The sequence below is a fragment of the Rattus norvegicus genome, chromosome 17, assembly GCF_021556685.1.
Source record: "Rattus norvegicus strain SHRSP/BbbUtx chromosome 17, alternate assembly SHRSP_T2T, whole genome shotgun sequence".
NCBI classification, from domain to species: domain Eukaryota; kingdom Metazoa; phylum Chordata; class Mammalia; order Rodentia; family Muridae; genus Rattus; species Rattus norvegicus.
In genome coordinates this window covers 5045899-5067709 of record NC_141550.1, presented here as the reverse complement: position 1 = coordinate 5067709, position 21811 = coordinate 5045899, and the positions used below count along the sequence as shown (strand labels likewise).

Sequence of the window (21811 nt, the reverse complement as noted above, 5' to 3'; positions counted from 1 at the left end):
CTGCTCTTCCAGTGGACCCAAGTTGAACTCCCAGCACCCACATGTCAGCTTTTAACCATCTGTAACTCCCATCACAGAAGACCTGACTCCCTGTTCTGACCTCCATCGACATGCAAGCATGTGTGTGGTGCAGACACACAGCATAAAAATTAAAAGAAGTAAGGATTTGCAAACTGATTTATAAAATAAAGTGTCTCCCTGTTTTTGTATTTTAAGTCGTTTATATTCTGTAGTATGTACAGGAAGTGCATATTTCAGTGTGATGGCTGCATATGGCAATGGTAGTAATGCACGGATATGTCTGATGCTTATTTTAAGACTACTTTCCTCGTGGATAACAAAAAAGTCTTTGGGACTCATCTCATGCAAGACATGGTGAAAGATGCCCTCCGGTCCTTCGTCAGTCCTCCGGTGCTCTCCCCCAAGTAAGTGCTACCAGACGGGCTAGGTCAGCTACTCTGCACCTCTTAGAGATGAAGGCCTCGTAGACCAGTCTTCATAACATGTGTCAGTTCTGTTCAGATCGCTCTCCTTGTCATAGAGGCTGGGTGAGGACATGCAGCCATCATCTGAGCTGTTTTGTTTTGCCCTATATGACTAGGGCTTTTTTTCCCCCCAACAGCGAGGAAAGCACTGAGTCTCCATTTCCCACAGAGAACCCCGCATTTGTAAAACCATGAGAAAGGAAATGCATTTTCATACATGGAATGGTGACTAGTAGTTTAACTTTCTCGCTGAGTTGTTGAGTAAGTCAAACCCATGACATGTAAAAGTGTAGTCATTGTCTTTGTCTGGGTTTCTAGGAAATAGGTCAGTATTCAGGTCAGTGTATTTAGAGATGTTGCCAGGAGAAGCCAGCAGTGCTGTAGGCCAGCAGGACATGGAAAGGAAGCAGCTCGGGCGTACCGTGCACTCCACTGCCGTTTGTTCAGGTCTGTGGGAAGCTCTTCAGATAGTGTAGGTTTCAAGCTCAGGAGTTCCTCCCGGGGATAAAGGAGGCTGGAGATAACAGCTGCCATTCATGTTCATGTTCTGTTCATGAATGGTCTTTGTGACTGCCTAGAAAGCTTGGTGTGCTGTGGTCTAGACCCTGTCCTCTGCCTGCGCCCGTAGCCGCCTCTTACTGCTTTTGCTGTCCCATCTGCCTCAGTCTGCCTGGCTTTCTTGCTGTTTTGGAAGTGTGTAGGTTCTCTCACCTGCTGGTCTTTACAAGGGGTGAAGGATGGGGGCCATGGTGCTCTGCAGCCACTGCCTTGTCTGTGCAGTGTCTCCCTCATGTGTGCCTCCCTGGGCACCTTGCTCCAGTAAACGCCTACCCTCAGTCCCTGTTTCTCTCAGTTTCCTGCTTTGTTTACTATGCTGCTCTCTCCAATTAGAGCACAAGCTTCAGAGACACAATGTTAGGGCTACAGCTGAGGCTGGCAAGTAGTAAACACCCAGTAAATGTTTGCTGAAGGAGTGAAGAAGGGCAGGGTAGATGGTGTAGGCTACACTCATGCATCTTGGATGTTCACATAAGGTTTGTGTTGAGTGGGAAGCTACTCAGGTATTTAAGAGGGAAATGGAATATAGAAGGAGGGGAACTGGTGATGAGAGAGTGGAGAGTTGTGTATGCGGATGGGTGAACGGAGGGCAGGGCAGAGACAACGCAGAGTTGGTGATGTAGTGATTGAATGGGGGAGAGGGAGAGAGGAGAGGAGAGAGAGGAGAGTACCGCACATCCTTCCTTTCCTGCTTTCCACTCTATCCCTGTGAGACAGTCTCTCATTGAATCTGGAGCTCTCCATTTTTGTCTAGGTTAGTGGTCAGCCAGCCTCCAGACTTCTATTCCCAACACTGGGAGTGTGAGTAGCCATGCCTGGCTTTTGTGTGGGTGCCGTGAAACAGCACTCAGTCCTCATGCTTGCCCAGCAAGCTCTCTTCCTCCTGAGCCATCTCTTCAGCCCCTTATGTAGTTACAAGAGCTAGATCAAATTCTAAAAAAACTATAAAATTTCCACTTCATCCAATACTGATATAGGAAGAAATAAAAGCTCACATTGGGACACTATGACCAGTAGGAGTTGTTAAGATCCCCTGTGACAAGTGATGAATCTCACATTAACTCGAGAGGGTGTTTATTGGCCAAGATAGTTTTCCTCTGGATTGCTCATTCAGAATCTCTCAGAGTGGCTTCCCTCCATGTTTAAACGTGGAGATTATAGGGAGGTGATGTAGTGCACCTGCTGGTACTTTTCCTTAGACCGCTTGCCACATTAACACTGCCTGTGATGGGAAACTGGCCTGCCAGTCCATTGGTCCACTCCTGTCCGCTCCGTCTCCTGGGACAAGCTCCTAAAGATGAAGCCTGCTCATCTAGGCTGTAGAACTCTGTCTCTGACGAGTGTGGCAGATTCCATGTTCTTCCCTTCCCTCCTTTAGTCTCCGGTCGCTGCCCTCATCACTGCTTTCTTTTCCTTCCCTATTCAGAAGTGACTGTGACTTGTTTCCAAGGGTGTGTGTTAGGGATTTAAGCTTTTTCTGCCCCTGAGCTCAAAAGTTGAGCAGGGACTTTAGGAGTGACTTCCTTGATGAAATGTTTTAGAATAGACTTTTGACTTTGTTGCCTTCAGAGAGATTTGTTTGAAACATTTACTTTAAAAATGAGCTACTGTAGGTGAATATAGTTTTGCTTTATATTCAGTACTCTGTATTGCTTTCTAAAAATAGTATAAAATTTTAAAAAGGTTCAAAGGTCGTCTTTTTAAGTATTTAAATTTTAAGTAAATACTGAACAATTATTTGTTGTTTGTTTATGATTTTGCCAAATTATGATCAGATCTTTCTTGTAAAGTCTACTGTTTAGTTTTATTTATTATATGGTTAAGTGTGTAACTGATTTGCACGTCTGTAACATACATAAGAAAAAAATCCTATTCTTCGAATTCAGTTGGTGTCCATCTGTTCAGTTGAATTGGATTATTTCGTTTCTCTCTCCCTAGATGTGCCTGATTCCAAACTGTATGTGACTACATATTCATGGATGTGTGTAGGCGCGTGTGTGTGTGTGTGTGCGTGCGCGTGCGTGCGTGTGTGGGTGTGTGTGTGATAATTCTGAGTGAGATTCGTCTTCCAGGTGTTTTGTATGAAATCCTGTTTTGTGTTAATCTTGGCTGCTCTATCCATGCACCTTCCTGATGAACAGAGTTAAACTAGGACCGTGTTCTGTCCCACGCTGTGCTTAATGCTTTATGCACCACCATTTCATGCCAAATATTACCAGCCCTGCTTTCCTATTAACGTTTGTCTTGTTTTTCATCGTTCAAATCTGTATGTACAAATAAATGTTAAACCTGAAAATTGAAAGTAGAAAGACCAAATCCACAATCATCCAAACAAGCTTTTAGAAAGGTGTACCCAGTACAGGCCATCCGGCTGTCTACCCTAAGTCAGGGTGTGGAGGGCAACCCCAGACACTGAGGAAGACATATTTTTGTTTTGCTTTGCTTTGCTCTGTCTTGCTCTGCTTTGTTTCTTCAAGGTAGGGTTTCTCTGTGTAGATATGGCTGTCTTGGAACTCACTTTGATGAGGCTGGCCTTGAACTCACAGAGACCCCCCCACCTCTGCTGTGAGTGCTGGGATTAACGGTGTGTGACATGGTTCAGGGTCTCAGGGGTAGAGGGTTCCAAATGCAGCAGGATTTGGTGCAGAAGTAGGTGTTAGAGCAGCAGAGCATGAGCATACAAACTAGTCATGATGGCCTCCCGGAGCAAAGGCAAGCGGCTACTCCTGAGCTGGGAACCCTGGTGGGTGGAACAGGCCCTGAGGTACATCCTGAGCAGCAGTGAGCCTGGCTGGGCTTCACCAGAGGAGGCTAAGCTGGAGGCAGGCTGGCCCTTCTGCAGACCTGTCTTCTTATCACTTCAGAAGTGTGCTCTATGCTCTGCTCAGCTGCTTGTTGTACTGTTTATTGAAACATGGTATTTTACTAATTCTTCTACTTACTGTTTATTTCCTTTATTCTACTCTTTTCTTTTCTGGGTTGATGGTGCTGTTTAATTTCCCGTTTTCTTTTCTAGTTTGGAAGTTCTAGTGCGTTCTCCTCTACATGAGTGTGCTGCTGTTTAGGGCAAAATGTCTTTATCTGTGTCTCTTCAAGAATCATGTGCTGGCACTGCAACCCTGTGTGTGACGCTACTGTGATCAAAATACAGAAACTCCAGGGCAACCCACAGCACTACTGAGGAGAATGGGGCCTTTGAGAAGTAGCAGTCATCAGGCTGTCAGGCTGTCTGTCATGTGAAGAAAGACACAGGGAGCTGGCCCTCTCTGCTGTCTCCTTCGTTTTGGAGGTGATGGTGTTTGGCAGGCGCTTGAGTGGCTGAGATGGCCCCTGCATGGGTAGAGTTTTCGAATGGACCAAGCAGCTGAAAGGGTCCTAGGCTTGGGCCTTGTGAGTCACACTGAATAACACATTGGAGGCAGCGGTGGCGGGGGCTGGGGGGGGTGTCTTTATGTATGTGAGTGAGTACACTGTCCTCAGACACACCAGAAGAGGGCGCCAGATCCCGTTACAGATGGTTGTGAGCCACCATGTGGTTGCTGGGAATTGAACTCAGGACCTCTGGAAGAGCAGCCAGTGCTCCTAACCGCTGAGCCACCTCTCCAGCCCTCTTTTTTTTTTTTTTTTTTTAATGGAAGCAGCAGTTCTTCTGCTGTTTGTTCTAAAATTAAAGAAACTAATACCTTGCATTACATTTGTGCCGATTTTGAAGTTAAAACAGTACTTTAAAAGTATTTTTATTTCATTTAAAAGTACTACTATATAAATCCATTACATGTTAACGTGAATAACATGGAAAATACATATTTCTGAGTTAGAATATTAAGAAAATTGTCTTTATTTTGGCAAATCTAAAATTTTCTCACTAGAAATTGGCTGTGTTATCTGCTTCCCATCTGCTTCGTGTCACAGCCAAAAAGACCTTGGCAACAGAGCGTGGGTGAGAGAGAGAGAGAGAGAGAGAGAGAGAGAGAGAGAGAGAGAGAGAGAGAATATAAACAACAGAGGGCAAATGAAGTCTTAGGATTTGGTTGTGAGTCAGGGCCTCCTGTGTAGCTTTGTCTGTCCTGGACTCACTGTGGAGATCAGTGAGATCTGGGACTCAGACCCGGAGACCCCTCCCCCTGCTCGTGTCTCCTCCCCCTGCCCCCCTCATCCTTTCCTCAGTCTGCAGCTTAGACGATGGTTCTTTTAAAGCTATTTATACATTTGACACTTTCATTTATTTTTCTCATTTGAATCTTAATATTTGTTCAAAGGTAACCTGTGTCAAACTGTGTTTTATAGTTTTCAAACAGTTTCATGTAGGCTGCGTTTGAACTCTCAATCCTTCTGCCCCTACCTCTCCAGTGCTGGGAATACATTCCCATGCAAATGAGCATAACAATTAGATGCAAAACTTGAAGTTTTTGAAAATCCACACTGTAACATTCTGTGGTTTCTTGCTGTTCTACAGTTGGATGTCCGTGCTTTATGTTTTGCTGTATTAAAGTTGGTGCTGTATGGGCACCTTTACTATGTCTCTGCATGTGAGCTATATACTTACAACCATACTTCTGAATCATAAAGCTACATGCATCTCAACTTCGTTTTCTCACCTTGCCCTCCAAAGTGATTGAAGCAATGTCATGCTTCTACACTGTAAATATCCAGGTGTGGGTGGCACACACCTTTAACCCCAGCACTCAGAGGCAGAGCCAGGGGATCCCTGAGTTAAAAGCCAGCCTGATCTACAGAGTGAGTTTCAGGATAGCGAGGTTTACAGAGAAACCTTTCTTTCTTGAAAAACAGAATAAATAATAAACAGTATAAGTAGTGCTACTTCTCTCACAGTCTAGCCTTTGGTAGTCTGACACACACACCGGATCTTGCAGAGGGCACTAATCACTAGTGTGTCAAGCTTATTCTGAGCCCTCTGTTGAGCTCCTAGCATGCCTGTCTCTGAAGTGCTGCAATCTTGTCATTTTTGTGTGACACTTCTCTCATCACCTAGACTGTACAGTGCTTCTCGTATTATCTGCCTCATGGATACTGAGTTCACTCAGGTCTGCTCGAAGCCTTCAGACCGCTGTTTCTGCCACCTTTGCTGATCTGTGCAGACTAGGAATGCACAGAACACTGAATGCTACTTCAGTACAAGCTTCTCACACTTGGTCGTGAAGCCCTGAGAGTTCTATAACTGATTGTGGTTGTCACAAAACACTGGAAAGCAGGAAAAGATTATACTCTACTAATAGATACCAAACATGTGACCAGAGAAAACTGCAGAAAACTGGCCCTGTGTCCTCTGCGAACATTGCTTTTCACTTATTGCCCATGGTGTTAAAAACGTTCTTGGAGTTGAGGGGGTGAACCCTATGCCACAGCATGGAAGAGGAGGTTCAAGAACAACTTGCAGGATTTGTTTTCCCCCTCTCCCCTGTGGGTTCTGAGGATCGAATTTAGGTTTACCCTCTGAGCCATCTGTAAGGGCTAGCCTTATCAAATGGTCACCATGCATAGTGAGAATCAGCTGTGTGTAGGGCCAAGTTCATAGTGTGGCAACCCTAGCAGTAGTTCTGCTGCTGTGAACCATCAAACTGTCCCAAGGGGAAACTGATACCAGGCTGCAGGAGGAGCTTAGTAGTAATGGTTTTGATTCGGTGTGTGTGTTTGTGATGGCTTTTCAACATGTAGACCACACTGCCCTTGAACTCACTGAGATCCTTCTGCCTTTGCCTGTCCATTTCTGGGATTACAGGTGTACACCACCATGTCTAGTCATGGTAGACTTGGGATCTTGCATACACAAGGCCCTGCGTTCTATCCCACCATGTGCTGTTTTAATTCTCTATTTTTATTTTTCTTTGTAAGTAATTCAAATATTTCCTCTGGCTCTCTAGCATTTCTTTTCAAGATTTCAGGAGTTTTACCAGAATAGTCACATGGCTTTTAGCCAGTCTTACCTAGAGCTCACCATTAAGTCTACAGATCGTATCATTCTCCGTGTTACTGCTTGTCTGGCCATTGTCTCGCTTCTCTCCTTTTACATCACCTTCACTAGGGCTTTTGTTGCTTTGATAACACTGTGACCAGAGTAACCTGGGAAGTGAAGGGTTTATTTCCGCTTGCAACTGTCCAGTCACTTCCCATCACGTAAGGGAAACCAGGGCAGAACAAGGCAGGAGCTGATGCGGAGAGGAAGTGGAGAACACTGCTCACTGCCTGCCCCTTCAGGCCGAGCCTGCCCTCTTATAGCACACACGACCAGCCCAGGGGGCACCACTCACCGTGAGCTGGAAAAGGCCTGCAGGCTGACTTGGTGGGGGCTTTCCCCAGGCAAAGTCTCATCTTTCAAAATGACTTCAGCTCGTGTCAAGTTGGCATAAACCAGCAGCACACATAGCTGATGCCCTAGGTCTTCCGATCACCTCCAGGTATTCTTTGTGACTTCTATGTCACATCAGGTTCTGCTGTTGTCAGGCAGTGCTTTCTGTCTTTCCGAAAGGTTGTTTGTGAGCATCTTTCTTTCAGCTGCTTAGATTTCAGCTTGAAGATCATTTAAGGAGCCAGAGAGGTTTTTCATTACAATTTTATTATTTGTCAATTAAAGACAGAGTCTTCTAGCTTCTTTTTCTTTTTTCCTTCCTTCCTTCCTTCCTTCCTTCCTTCCTTCCTTCCTTCCTTCCTTCCTTCCTTCTAATGAGTACTTGCCTTATTCCTGGCGTTCCGCTTTGCTCCCTCCTGGCTGCCTGACCTTCTCTGTTGTGTGGTCAGGGTTCTGCTTCTCTTTGAGGCTTGTGAGATTGCTCATCTCTGTCAGAGTTCTATTAAGGCACCAGGAGAAAATCTCTTCTACTTTTCTTTCGTTGCCTCAGATCCCACATCACTGGTCTCTATGCGCTTTGTCTTTAAAATCCTGGTATCTTTCAGCCTCTGGCCTACTCCAGGACTAGGTGACAGGTCCTTAAAGACTGTGAGGAAGGGGCAGTTAGGTGAGGAGAAAAAACAGCACTTCAGAAGGAGAGTAGACAAGTCCAGTGTTTTCCAATCTCTGGTTGCAAATGAGGCTTTTTCTTGAAATTTAGTGCTCTCAGTAGATTATGAGAGGATATTATTGTAGAAGTGACAGATGGCCCGGGAGACACGGGCTTTAGATGTTCTGGTCTCACTACACGCATGTGTATACACACGTGTGCAAAGCACAGGACTATGGAATGCTTAACATCATGCTAGTGTTCCTCAGCCTAGTCATGGATTTGGTTGTTTTCTCTGTCAGTAGCATATGTAGTAATCACTGCTTCTTTGTCTAAGCTACACAGTCCGATGTTAGTGACATGAACATTGTCTTGCAGGTGTTGCCTGTATAATAATCACCAGGCTAAGGACTGCATCGACTCCTTTGTTACTCACTGTGTTCGGGTAAGAACCGCCGTTTGGGGTGTTATGACGGCTACTTGGCACATTATGCCGCTCAGTTCTTTCGTGTTATTCATTTCACATCTCTTGTTCTCATCTAGTGAATACGTTAACATTTCTGTCTCCTCTTACTGCTTGAGTACGCGGCTTTATGGCCTGTACTCTTTACATGTTCAGATAACTACTACTGTTGGTGGGGACCAGAAATGAGACATTATAACTCTCTTGTTCTCTAGTATGCTTTATAAATGGACATGCAAGCTTCACTTTTGGCCTTAAAAAGTTTTTTGTAACATTCCTATATGATTATCTTGGAACTGTGGTAATGAAAAGGATTCTATATAAATTAAAACTGTTAAACTTTTTTTTTTTCCAGTTTGGGAAAGTACACAGATTTGTAGATTTAAGTTACCAGTCATTTTTATTTAATTATATAAACACTTCTCTCAGAATAATCCATTAGGAAATTCTTTAGGAGGTAATTCTAGTGTATGCATGCACGTGTGCATACAAGTGTGCATGCAAATGTGAGTATGAAGGCTATTGTGTGGTGGAAGACTAAGAACACTAGATTTTAGTTATGTAACATTTTATTATCATCAGGGGTATTGTTTTACTTTTTGAAAATTACCTCTTTAAAGAGTGAAATGTTAATGCTGGCTGAGCGTCACTTTTATGAAATGTGAAATACTGGGACTAAAAATGTTTCAGATTTTGGAATATTTGCATAGAATTTGTGGGTTGAGCATCCCTATTTCAAAAACCTGAAATCCAGCATGTTCCCGAGTATGGGGTTTTAGTGTTATCTTGATACTCAGAAATTTTTTTGAAAACTGGACTTGGTGATACTTGCCTTTTATGCTAACACTCAGGAAATGGGAAGGGGATCACCACTTCAGGATCACTCACCCTCAGCCACAGAGTGAGTTCAAGGCCACCTTGGACTACATCAGACTCTGTCTTGATTTATTTATTTATCTAGTTATTTATTTCTAGTTATTTGAGTTTTCAGATGAGAGACGCCCCCTGTACCTCTTAACTATTCTAAAACAGTTGCTGTGGCAAAGACAGCCTGTCAGAGCTTACCAACCCAAGCTCTGTTCTGTTTCAGAGAAGCCAGTCACATTTCCTAAATGCAGGCTGCACACTACGTGTCTGTTGTTAGATTAGTATAGTGTCCCGGCTTCTACAGGATGCTGTGTTTTAGATCCTTAGGAATAGGAGAGCCAGAGATAGGAGCCGTGACTCAACTATCACAAAAACATGAGCATTGTAATCTTGACTTACTTTAAAATAAGTAGAAGAGAAATCGCAGGACAATTATTAAAGTAGTGTACTTTTTGCCATAGGAAATCATATTTCACAAAAAGCTACCTTTTTCCACTCACTTATAAATTCTGATGTTGACATCTTTAAAAATGGGCACCTGTGTAAGAAGCGTCAGCAATGTAATTGTGCATGTCCCTGCGTGTGTGCATGCATTTAAACAAGAGTTAAGAACTTGGCGTATTGTTTCTTTTCGGATAAAGAAAGTTTGTGTTGACAGTTACTAAGTTGTCTGTGTGTTTCAGCCATTTTGTAGTCTTGTTCAGATCCATGGCCATAACAGGGCTCGGCAGAGAGACAAACTTGGTCACATTCTTGAAGAGTTTGCCACCTTGCAAGATGAGGTAAGAGCCAGATGTCTGTCTGTAAAATTCACCAAGTCCTAGATATGAGAACAGCAAGCTCCATGAGTGCGCACACCTGCAGTCACAGCTGGGGAGTGTGAGACAGCCTTTAGCTTCTGAAAAGCAATTCTCTCTGATATAACTTAAGATTTAGCAGTTTTATGCTCCAGAGGAAAAGTGCTCTTGAAGAAATGGAAGAATATACTTTGTAAGCATCTTAAATCATGTCTTTGGTCATCAAGATAAATGTGGCTTGTGTAGAGAACTGTGGGTTCAGGGCAAGTTTACCTGACGTGCAAGTTAAAAGTGACTCCTGGCCAGCAGTGGTTCCCACTCTAACACCACAGACCTGAGGTCACAAGTTGAGGCTTGTCTGTTTTAAGACAGGGCCTGTTTCCTCAGGCGTATTTTAGCCATTGGGCTCGCAGGATCCTCCTGCTTTGGCCTCTGGAATAGACTGATGGTGCTACGTGTTTACGAACATGTACCACCTCCTTGTCTTGCATTAAAATGAATGTTTATTTTGAGGAGTAATTTGGGTAAATGTCTAGTATTGCAGGGTAAGAACTTTGTAAACCTCCCCAGAAGTACATCTGAAAGGAATACTTTTTTGGAGTGTGGGTTATATTTTCAAGTTTTCTCACTGTCTACATAATTGATTGTAATGTAACAAATTATTTTGACAGGCAGAGAAGGTCGATGCAGCGCTCCACACTATGTTGTTGAAGCAGGAGCCTCAGCGACAGCATCTGGCCTGTTTAGGAACTTGGGTTCTCTACCACAGCCTGCGGATTATGATCCAGTACCTGCTCAGCGGCTTTGAGCTGGAGCTCTACAGCATGCACGAGTACTACTACATCTACTGGTGAGAGCGCAGCAGCTGGCGTGATGGGAGAGCGGGGCCTTGCATGCATCTGTAAAGCATACAGTTGGGTCACTGTGTGTGCGCACATGCAATCTCTGATCACACACAAAGCTTCCAGGAGGTGGTATGTGTTGACTAGGGTCTCCATGCTGGCTGCCTTGCAAGCCCCAGGTTATTTTCCTCCCTACCATCTCACTGTGGAACAGTGGTGTTAGGGAGGCCAGGGTCTGCATTTAACATTTTTAAAGGTCAGCTCTCGGGGTTGGGGATTTAGCTCAGTGGTAGAGCGCTTGCCTAGGAAGCGCAAGGCCCTGGGTTTGGTCCCCAGCTCCGAAAAAAAGAACCAAAAAAAAAAGGTCAGCTCTGGGGATTGGAGTTAGGTTGGTAGCCTTTCTGACCAGCAGAGCCATCTTACCAGGTCCTGGAATATTTTTCTTTTGGTCATTTTTACTGTAGTTGTGGCACAGTTGGTAAAATATTTTGAGAATTAGAGCTAGTCAAAGTATACATCTCTAGTGTTGTAACATTATACAAATTTTCCCTGTTGTTGAATATTTCTATGAAAAGTACTAATAAAAATAGGTTGATTCAGCATGTTCTATTTGCAGTGGTGGAGAAAAGAGAGCACAGTTTGCTGACTTACTTGTAAAGCACTAGCCCCTGGAGTGGGTATACTTGGTGGGACATAGTGACTGCAGGGTAGTCAGTGGGAGGTGATCCATGAGATGCCATCGGCAGGTTTCCCTTCAGTGGAGGAAAGATAGAGAATCCTATGAGGGGCTGTTTGAGGCCTTCTTAGACATGGAAACCTGTAGAAAGTACACAACAAGCAAGTGTTGACCGGCACAAGGATGATCTTGAATTATCTTCACCTGTCAAGGGATGGAGACAGTTTTAAACAGTTCCCTGTTCATCAAATGCCAAAATTTGGTACACTTTGATATTGTTTGCTTTTTAAATTTACAGTTAAATTCATTTAACTGAATCACTGCCCTGAGAGAGGAAAGACTATTGAGGTCCTTAATAAAAATGCGCAGCTGGTGTTTGGAAGGGTAGAGCCCTGTCAGCCCTTTCCTTCACCCTCTGTCCGTCCTCAGTGTGGTGAAGGATCCCCTGCTGTCTCACTGTGGAACCTTGCCCTAGAGGTTGTAGACCTGACTGTGTGTTCAGTGGGCATTCATTTGTGTCCTGTGAAGTAATGCTGCACACTACATGTTCTCCTGAGGAGCCTCCAGCTGCCTCTCGATGTCACGCACTCCTTCATGCATAGTGGATCACCATTGCCTCCCCTGCAGGATCTGTAATGGTAGCTTCAAAATATAATCCCGAAGGCAATGTTTAACTAGTTTCTGTTGTCTGAAATGTTCTGTTTTCAACAGCAAGATGGGCTGAGTAGGTAAAAGCATTTTCCACACAAGCCTGATGACCTGAGCTCAACCCACATGAAAGGGGGAAGGAGAAAAAAGACTTTAAGGGTATTGTAATTTGTATGTATGTAGGTAGTTATCCAGAAATCTTTTGAAAGTTTTAAAATGGAAAAAGGAAAAGGTCACTTTCAGTGCTCATTTTATATAAGACCTACTCTTAAACTGCCCGCCCCCCCAAAAAAAAGTGTTTTCCAAATTTTAAAGTATTTGTCCATGTGGGGTTGAGGGCGTATTGGAGAATTTGCTTGTGTTAGTCTCTGAGGCCATGGCTTCAGTCCCTCTCATCAGGATGAAGTAATAAAACCTGCCCAGTATTAGTGTCGCTTGTGTTGTGTTGGCGAAGCTGTCTCCTTTGGCTCTCTGTCACTAACTGATCTTTGTGACTGTTAGGTACCTCTCTGAGTTCCTGTACGCATGGCTGATGTCAACCCTGAGCCGTGCTGACGGCTCTCAGATGGCAGAAGAGAGGATAATGGAAGAACAGCAGAAAGGCCGCAGCAGCAAGAAAACAAAGAAGAAGAAGAAAGGTGCTGTAGACCGCCCAGCCCTGGTTCAGACAGTGTCTCTCAGTTAGCAGGTGACAGCTGTGCACATCACATCTGGCTTTGTGAACCGTGTTTAACCTGAAAAAGTCAAATGAAGTACCATTACCTTTGACAGAAAAGTCTATGAAGAGCTGCATGTGTCTGCTGTGCGCGCGCGCTCTCTCTCTCTCTCTCTCTCTCTCTCTCTCTCTCTCTCTCTCTCTCTCTCTCTCTCTCTCTCTCTCTCCATCGCTGCTGACTGGAGGAGAGACTGGATCCCAGCCAGCATTAGTGATGGGCCTTGCCTCTCAGTTCCTTTGTAGCTCCAGAGGGTCTTAAAGCAGGAGGCAAGTTGTACTCCGTTGTACAAGCAGAAAGGATGGGAGAGCGGCAGGATCCATCCAAGTTGTGCTGTCATGCTGTGTGTGGCACAGCCATGGAAGCAGATGTTTCAAAGGCTCTGCATTCCTTCTTGCCTAAATTCTTTAGTACCAGCTCCTTGAAGAACACAGTCGGTTGCCTAACTTCACTTGTATTGTAAAGTTTACATTAGAGAAACAAAAAGAAACACCAATTTAAAATACAATGCTCTGCTCCTTTTTTCTTTTAGAGGGAATCAGGAGGAGCTGATGTGGGGAAGGGTAGGTGAACTGGGGAGGACTGGAGGAGCAGAGGAGGAGAATCTGAAGAAGGGATATAATGCAGGAGGATACAATGTATGAGGATATAATGCACAAGGATACAATGTACGAGGATACAATGTATGAGGTTATGATGCATGGGGATATAATGCACAAGGATACAATGTACGAGGATACAGTGTAGGAGGATACAGTGTATGAGGATATAATGCTTGAGGATATAATGCACAAGAGAAGAGTACGTTGTTCTTTTTTTTTTTTTTTTTCGGAGCTGGGGACTGAACCCAGGGCCTTGCATTTGCTAGGCAAGCGCTCTACCACTGAGCTAAATCCCCAACCCCAGAAGAGTACGTTCTTAAAAAGCCCCACCATCCTGCTTACTTACTGAATGTAAACTTCACTTCGCTTCTCTAAGGTAAACTTGATAATGCAGGGGAAATGGGCTGAAGAGTTAGGCAACTGACCGTTTTCTTCAAGGAGCTGATATTAAAGAATTTTGACAAGAAGCAATGTCAGGGGCAGGGGAAAGTATAAAAAAGTATTTTCTCTAATTACAGTTCGTCCATTGAGCCGAGAGATCACAATGAGCCAGGCCTATCAGAACATGTGTGCTGGGATGTTCAAAGTAAGTGGCGGAATCACGTCTTCCTGCCGTGTAGCCGCCATCCATACAGAACGTGTTTAAGATCCCCTCTGGCCTGACTCACCAGATTCTGCTGCCATCTGTCCTGGTCCCTGTCTCTCTGAGTGTCCCCTTTTCCATTCTCGTTGTATTGGTCACGTAGTTGACACCTTGCATTCCTAGTACTGTAATATGTAGGAGCGGACTCCAGCATGGCTGGCGTGAGCATCACCAGACATCTGTTTCGAGGTTCTGGGTAGTAATTTTTAAGTTGAACTGAGAGGTGACTCATCCAAAGTTACATAAACCAAGACAGGACTTTGGGAAAGACCCTCACCTCTGTGATTCTGCATGCCGTTCCTTCAACATCTTTTACTTGGAGTCTCAAAGCGGTAACAGAAGCCTGTGATGTGGAAGAGTGTGTGTGATCCCACTGGGGTCATTAATCCCCTGGGATTTTTAATGATACATTAAAAAACATTTAATTAATGTATCATTTTCCTCTTCGTCCTCCAATTCCTCCCATGTATCCCTCTTGATTCCATGGCCTCTTTGTTACACACACGCAATGTGTATATGTATATGTGTATATATATTTTATTTTTGTACTAATGACAATTTTTGTTCTTTCTGTTTTCGCATTCCTCCCTCCTTTAGACGATGGTCGCATTTGACATGGATGGCAAAGTGCGCAAGCCCAAATTTGAGCTTGACAGTGAGCAGGTCCGGTATGAGCACAGGTTTGCTCCGTTCAACAGCGTGATGACGCCACCACCAGTGCACTACCTGCAGTTCAAGGTGAGCCTGCTGCCTGAGGCCATGGTGATGCCCCACCCCTCGGGCTGCTAAAGATGGTAAGGCGGAGAACGTTAGTCTCAAGTCCTTAGAGTAACTGAAATATGGGGTTCACACACGCGCACACACACACACACACACACACACACACAGGTTAAGAACCCTGTCCCATGGGTACAGATTGAGATGTTCTCAGCATTTGCTTCAGAGTGTACAGATGGCTGTTCAGTTAGAAGGTTTATATTAAACATATTGTGATAAGTAATTCCTTCTTTTTAGGAAATGTCTGACCTCAGTAAATACAGCCCTCCTCCTCAGCCTCCAGAGCTGTATGTGGCAGCTAGTAAGCACTTTCAGCAGGCAAAGATGATCCTTGAGAGCATCCCCAATGCAGACCGGGAGGTAAGACGCACCACTGTACTTCCAGGAGCCATGCTTGGGGAAGCAGGCATCCTGCCACGGGGTGTTAACCTCAGAGAGTCAGCCTGGCAGTGCAGTTAACCACAGGGAGTCAGCCGGGCAGTGCAGTTAACCACAGGGAGTCAGCCGGGCAGTGCTGTTAACCACAGGGAGTCAGCCGGGCAGTGCAGTTAACCACAGGGAGTCAGCCAGGCAGTGCTGTCAGATTGCAAGAATTTCAGGTAGGTCTGTCAGCTTAACCGGTTTAAGTCTCTTCCCTCCACCCACAGGGTCTCACTCTTTTGTCCAGGCTGACCTCTTAACTCCTGGTAGTCCTCTTGCCCTCTGCCTTCCTGGTGTTAGATTAGGTCATGATCTGTAATACCCAACTTCCATTATAAATCTTAAATATGAAAAATTATGTATCCAGGATCATCTTGAAGCAGAAGGCTATTGTGGTAAAAGACTGATCTACAAGAACTTTGAAAGCAAACATAGTTTAAGCATTTGATGGTTAAATAGTTTGCACTATCCCCAGTGTAACTGAAATACATCTACTGTGTTAACGCAGGAGTTAATCTTGATATGTCTAAGTCACTGGGGGGTGGGGGTGGGGGTGGGGGTGAGCTTCTTGATGTAACTCCGTGCAGAATGATTTAGCATCGTCTGTCAGACACAAGCAGTGCTGGGCTCAAATGGAGTGTGCTTGCCTGTCACACAGCCTGGCGTCTGTCCCTAGCACTGCAAATAGACACATACATGCACATAACAGGACGTGATGATGTAGATGAGTGTCAGCATAGCAGGCTTTAACTGCAAACAGCACAGCCGTAATTCAGTCACCAACAAGGTCAAGGAGATTCAGGTAGCAAGAGTTAGAACTGAGTAGTATGCCGCCATGTCACTGAAGTTGGCAGAGAAGACTGGGTGTTATATGTGCTCACTTCCATTACAAGAGAATTCATGACCGTGCCTTAGGCTCCAAGGAGACATTGAATGCCTTGGAGAACAGAGCAGGAAAAAGATGCAAACATCATATTCTAGTGGGACGTGATGGCAGAGGCAGAAGGATCTCTGTGAGTTCATGGCCTGCCAAGGTGACATAGTAATAAGACTCTGTCACAAAAGGAAAAAATATGTCTTCCAGCTAATAAAAATGTTAGTTACAACAATTTGAGAGAGGTTCAATAACAGAACATTTCCTTCATTTATTCAAAGACTTATCAAGCATCCATTTTCCCAGCAGAAAATAGTTGGTCTGGAGTCGGGAGGGTTGGGAGGAGTCATAGTATACAGTGTACAGAGTGTGGAGCTCCGAAGAAGTGAGTCTGGCCGTTTTCCATAACCCACTTTAGTGAGTTCTAGCAGCAAAGTAGGCCACACAGATGTTCGGGGATGACAGACGGGGGCCACATGCTGGACTGTTTGGACAGCAGCCCCGACAGCTCTGACTTGTGACAGGGTCATCCTGCTGTTCTGCTAAAACCGACTCATGTAGCAAAGGTGGGAGGGGGAAGCCATGGGCAGTGGTAAGGGTGATCTGTGCTGATGCTTCTCCTTGGATTTGTTGACTCGAGGGTTGGATGTGGGACATGGGAGGAGACAGGGATGACTTGAAGGGTTTTGGCCCGAGCAACGGAATGAATTGATGTGCATGTTGCCACAGTCTGGCTTCTGACATGTCAAATTATCATCATTATTACTAGTTTTATACTTAGACTCAAGGTCTCATCCGTAGCTTAGAACTACTTCCAGGCCGCCCTCACCCAGGGCAGACCTCTTGCTCAGTGTCTCATGCTGACTCTCTGTGTCTCCCTTTCCCACTAGATGTTTAAATGGAACTGCTGCTCAAGGCAGGCGGATATCTGTTCTGGGATTTCAGAGCCCATCCTGCCCTTGTGTGTTTCCACAGTGGTCAATAACGAAGCGGTGGGAACTTGAGGGTTATGTGAGGGAAACCTAGCAGTTGGCTTTACTGTGATTCATGTGTTCACAATGTTTAGACTAGAAACTGTCAGAAATGAGTTAATACTGCAGGGACTCAACTACCTGTCAGGAGCATTTCTGAGCTCTCCTAAGAGGGGTGCAGTGAGAGGTGCAGAGCTAGGCTGCTTCCTGCCTGTGGATCCATGGTTGTATGCAGCACAAGATTGCATTGACTCTGTCCTCAGAGCAGTTTTTATGGGGGGGACCATCACCTTGACTTCTAAGAGGACGGTGTGAGGAACTCACTGAAGAGAGCTTTGCTGTAGGGGTGAAGCTGCTCCCTGAACACCACTGTGCTCTGGCTGCAGGGTTCCTAAGTGGGGGAGGGGAGGGGTGCCTGCAGTGTACAGCCACACCGATCTGGCAGACACTTAGCGCCTGCCCTGATGCTGATCCCTCCTGTTTCAGGTCAGCAGGATCCTAAAGGTTGCCAAGCCTAACTTTGTGGTTATGAAGCTCTTAGCAGGAGGACACAAGAAAGAGTCAAAGGTGAGTGTGTGTAGGGAAAGGGAGTGCAGAGTTCCTGTGTGCTGTCACAACAAAGTCACCGTAAGAGGCTCGGCCACCACGTTTCCTCCAGACGTTTGAGACTTAAAATTTCTTCTTTCTTTCCCTCCCACTCCCACGTACATCACTGCTCAGCTTTTAATGCAGGTGCCGGGAGTCAGGCCTTGGGTTCTCATGCTCGCACAGCTTGCACCACAAACCCGGAGCCAACCCAGTCAGTTCCCCAGTTCTGAGACGCAAACACTGATACCATGTAGCACTGATATGGACGGTCTGGTCGTCACAGGCAGCTCTGATGCAGTTTGCAGCTTTGTGGCATCTGCCTGTTATGATGGCCTCACTTGTTAGCCTCAAGCTGACCTGTGTTGCCTTCCTGATCTGTCTGAGCACCTTGTCCAGAGTCCATTTTCCTTTAACTTTCTCTGAACAGACAACTGGCCTGGGTGTTTTCTGATGACCTCTTTTAAGAGGAGAGACTCGGTCCGTCCTTGTTTCCTTCCCTCTGACTGCTGCTGTCGTTACTTAGACGAGCAGTTCCTGTTTCTGAAACACGAAGTCTGCAGTAGTCATGTACACTGCGGCAAACATGCATTCACTGACTTTCTGGCTTTGCTTTTAGGTTCCTCCTGAATTTGATTTCTCTGTTCACAAATACTTTCCTGTTGTGAAACTGGTTTGAAAGAGACTGCAAAGATGACCATGTCTACTCTGGGGTACACCAGTGTGCCACACACGGTGACATAAAGTGGCTCTCTTGAATGACAGCTTGTTACAGGAAGACTTCAGTATCAGTACAACACCCTTACCTGGAGAGAACGAAAACTGCTGTTTTAAAGTGGTTTGTTATACTCCATGGGTGTGACGGGCTGGAATGCATTGGTGAACGTTACATGGTTTTATTACAGACTTCATTGTAAAACTTTTTTAATGAATGATTGTGTGAAATAGTGTTTGTAAAGGTTAATAAATTTCTTGACAAAAAAAATAAATGCACTGGTACTGCTCTAGGGCTGCCCTGCTGGGGACCAGTGAGAGAGAGCACCACCATCCACCACCATCTACCATCCACCATCACTACCATTATCACCATCCACCACCATCTACCATCCACCACCATTATCACCATCCACCACCATCCACCACCACCACCCGCCACCCGCCACCATCCGAGCAGGCAGTGCCAGAATCACCCAAGCCTTAATCCCAGCACCTTGGCAGCAGGACCACACTTCAGTTAACCCTCAGCTATGTACTGTTTGAGGCCAGCCTGGGCTAAATGAGATTGTGTCTTAAACACCAAACAACCCCAGAAATTTAAGTTTCAAAACATGAGGTTTATTTAAAGATTTAGATTCTGGTCAAATTACAAGTTGATTTTGAGGCAAGAGGATCCCTAAAGTGCGCGAGGATTGTGACTGTTGTGACACAGTTGTTAGGGTCTGTAGTCATTCGTGCAGTTGACGAGAAACCCCGTTACACTGCAGTGTCCGCTACTAGTGTCAGCATGCAGGAGTGTGCAGGCCGCTGGCTTTGGGTCTCATTTGACCATGGTGTGGCCCTTTGTTCCCATTGAGGTCTGTTCTTGGTCCACCAACCTGTGGGGTTTCCCTTTTATATTCTGAAGGGGCAGTGCTTCCAGCAGAGTAAGCTACCCTAAAATTCAGTCTGGCTTTGTGGTTTGGCCTAAGCCTAGTGGTAGTTCATTTGGCTTACAGCAAGAATGGTCCTAAGGTTTCAGTGGCCTAACTCTAGTGTGACACTGTTTGGTGGTGAGGACGCAGCCCAGGGCCTCCCTCACACACAGGCAGAAGCTCTCACGGAGCTATGCCTTGCCCAGCCCCCTGACAGCTTCCACTCCCCAGAAATACTCTGAAGCATGAAGCATGCCCGACTCTGCTCGTTGAAGATGCGAGTGAAGGCAAGCGTTGCTTACTCCTGGGCAGCACCAGGGTGGTCTGCTCAGCTGTCAAGCATGGCTGTTAGGCAGACTGGAGTTTTAGAACCCAGAAGGCAGAGTGTGGTCCTTACCTATTTGACTTGTTAAAAAGGAAATAGCAGTATCTACACTTTAAACAAAAGTGAAATTAAGGCAGAAAACAAGCACTAGAAAGCACAAAATCTCCTTGAGCTTGGACCTAGGAGTGGGAAAGGTGTATGGTACGAACACAGTATGTCTGAGGCTCTGGCAAGTTAGTAAGTGTGAAGGAAAAATGATGTGTGGCATTGGACAGTACCCATCTGAACATGAGGTTGTACATGAGGTCTAGGTGGAATGGGCACTAGATCTGCTTGGCTTTGCAATAAGACACAACCCAACCCACGCCTGCCACGGGGGTTTAAGTGTGTGCTTGTAAAGAGAGGCATAGTGGGGATAGGACAGCGCCTAAAGCCCACCCTGGCAGGCCCTAGTCTAACCAGACTTCTGGGTCAGCCCAGCCCTGTGCACTGGCCCACCATCAATGAACTACAAGCCTTTCAAACCTAACACTAACCTTGTGTGGCTTTCAAACACTGTATAAACTACAGGGGGAACAGCGCCTGTGTTGCTCTTGCTTTTGTAGGTGTCCAGCTTGAAATCTGGGCGTCCTCCAGCAGTCAGCCCTTCTTCTTGGACACCTGTGTAGACATAGGTGTCTGGGCCTCTGCTCTGACTGCCCAAGCAGCCTTTGTCCAGAGCCTAATGAAGGCGCTGCCCTTAGTGAGATGAATGACTTACTAGAAACTCTTTGCCCAGTCAAGCAAAAAACAGACCTCAGGTGCTCACACTGTGAGTAACTTAATAGTGTTCTGTACGTCAGAAGAATAATGAAGGTTATTTTAACCAGTCTTTTTAAACAACAACTCTCACTAACATTTGAGACAGGGATTTTCTTTCTTGCTCATCCAAGCGTGGACCTGGACTCACTGTATAGCTCTAAGCTGGCTCAGAACTTGCAGCAGCCTTCCTGCCTCAGCCTTCTGAATCCTGAAGTGAACCAGGAGTAGTGGTCACCTTCTAATTACTGGATTTTTTTTTTTTTTTGCACAGAATAGCTTTGTGCTTAGGCCTGTGAACACCGACTGTGGCGTCTGTGTTGACAGTGAGCTCTCCAGGCCATTGATGGGGGAGTCAGTGTGCAGCAGTGTTGAGCTGCTCAGTACCATGGACAGAAACGGGCGAGCACTGCACTCAGCCTACACTGTCTACACTGCCACCTACATAGGACAACATCATTTCTCTTTTTGGTGTTGACCTGGCTCAAGAAATACCCGTTAATCAAGAAAGCTTGACCAACTTTGACACCTTTTGTAGACACTTTGAAAGTACTCCCAAACTGTCTGAGATGGTGCCATTATTTTTCTTTGCTAAAATGTACTGATTAAACCCCACAGCAATGATTGGTCGATGTCCGTTTTACTTGGTACGTTTCACAGTTGTGTCACTGGTGAATCTCCATAGACCTCTCTTCAGGCTTGCTGAGGAACATGAACTCCTACTTCATTTAGAATGTGACTCCGCTTTTCACCCCCATCAGGTAAATCTATTATGCCTCTCTTCTGAGCTTCAGCATTAAGAACTAAAAATGCAAAAACAATATTTCAGTATTAGGCATGTTGGGGAAATACTGTGGGCAGGTCTCACTTCGTTTCTACGGTTGTCAAAAAGAAAACTTCACCTTCCACAGCAGCGCTGCCGCTTGGAATTGTTCCCATCGAGAAAGCAAAAGAAACCACAGGATAGCTAACAGCCACAGGACCGAGTTGAGTGGTGAGATGGCACAGCCCCATGCTCTGTGGCCTCCTTGAAAGGGCAACACCACTAACACACAATCCTTCCCAGAGCCTCCTGAACAAGTGTGATAGCAAGACAGGACACAAGGCGTCTAGCTACAGGCAGCTGCACGCTTACAATTCGCAGAGCTTCATGTTTATAAAAGACCTGAAGAGCGCTTGC

The 21811-nt window shown here is 45.4% G+C and overlaps 2 protein-coding genes and 1 long non-coding RNA gene across 17 annotated transcripts in view; 1 reads left to right on the top strand and 2 right to left on the bottom strand.

Annotated features, from left to right (window-relative positions):
- Naa35 (N(alpha)-acetyltransferase 35, NatC auxiliary subunit) overlaps nucleotides 1-18866 on the top strand; it is a 52167-nt gene extending 33301 nt beyond the window's left edge. For 3 of the 4 annotated variants that reach the window (XM_087591451.1, XM_087591452.1, XM_087591450.1), the window contains 10 exons: nucleotides 319-425; nucleotides 8378-8444; nucleotides 10013-10111; nucleotides 10798-10976; nucleotides 12794-12930; nucleotides 14126-14193; nucleotides 14848-14988; nucleotides 15265-15387; nucleotides 17779-17859; nucleotides 18497-18866. In XM_087591451.1, the coding sequence (XP_087447577.1) occupies nucleotides 319-425; nucleotides 8378-8444; nucleotides 10013-10111; nucleotides 10798-10976; nucleotides 12794-12930; nucleotides 14126-14193; nucleotides 14848-14988; nucleotides 15265-15387; nucleotides 17779-17859; nucleotides 18497-18556 (1062 nt within the window). In that variant the 3' untranslated portion in view covers nucleotides 18557-18866. The remainder of the gene's footprint in view (nucleotides 1-318; nucleotides 426-8377; nucleotides 8445-10012; nucleotides 10112-10797; nucleotides 10977-12793; nucleotides 12931-14125; nucleotides 14194-14847; nucleotides 14989-15264; nucleotides 15388-17778; nucleotides 17860-18496) is intronic. The other variant, NM_133324.2, reaches the window with a different exon arrangement.
- On the bottom strand, nucleotides 5248-11785 carry LOC147999949 (uncharacterized). The gene is made up of 2 exons (XR_015641415.1): nucleotides 11620-11785; nucleotides 5248-10149 (listed from the first exon to the last, which is right to left on the bottom strand). It is a non-coding gene; the product is annotated as an uncharacterized LOC147999949 (long non-coding RNA).
- A 324-nt stretch (nucleotides 18867-19190) lies between the features above and the next one.
- Golm1 (golgi membrane protein 1) overlaps nucleotides 19191-21811 on the bottom strand; it is a 38297-nt gene continuing 35676 nt past the window's right edge. For all 12 annotated transcript variants that reach the window (XR_015640974.1, XR_015640977.1, XR_015640975.1 and 9 more), the window contains 1 exon segment: nucleotides 19191-21434. Coding sequence is in view for 5 of the 12 variants with exons in the window: in XM_087591511.1 (XP_087447637.1) it covers nucleotides 21325-21434 (110 nt within the window). In the remaining 7 variants the exon portion in view is untranslated.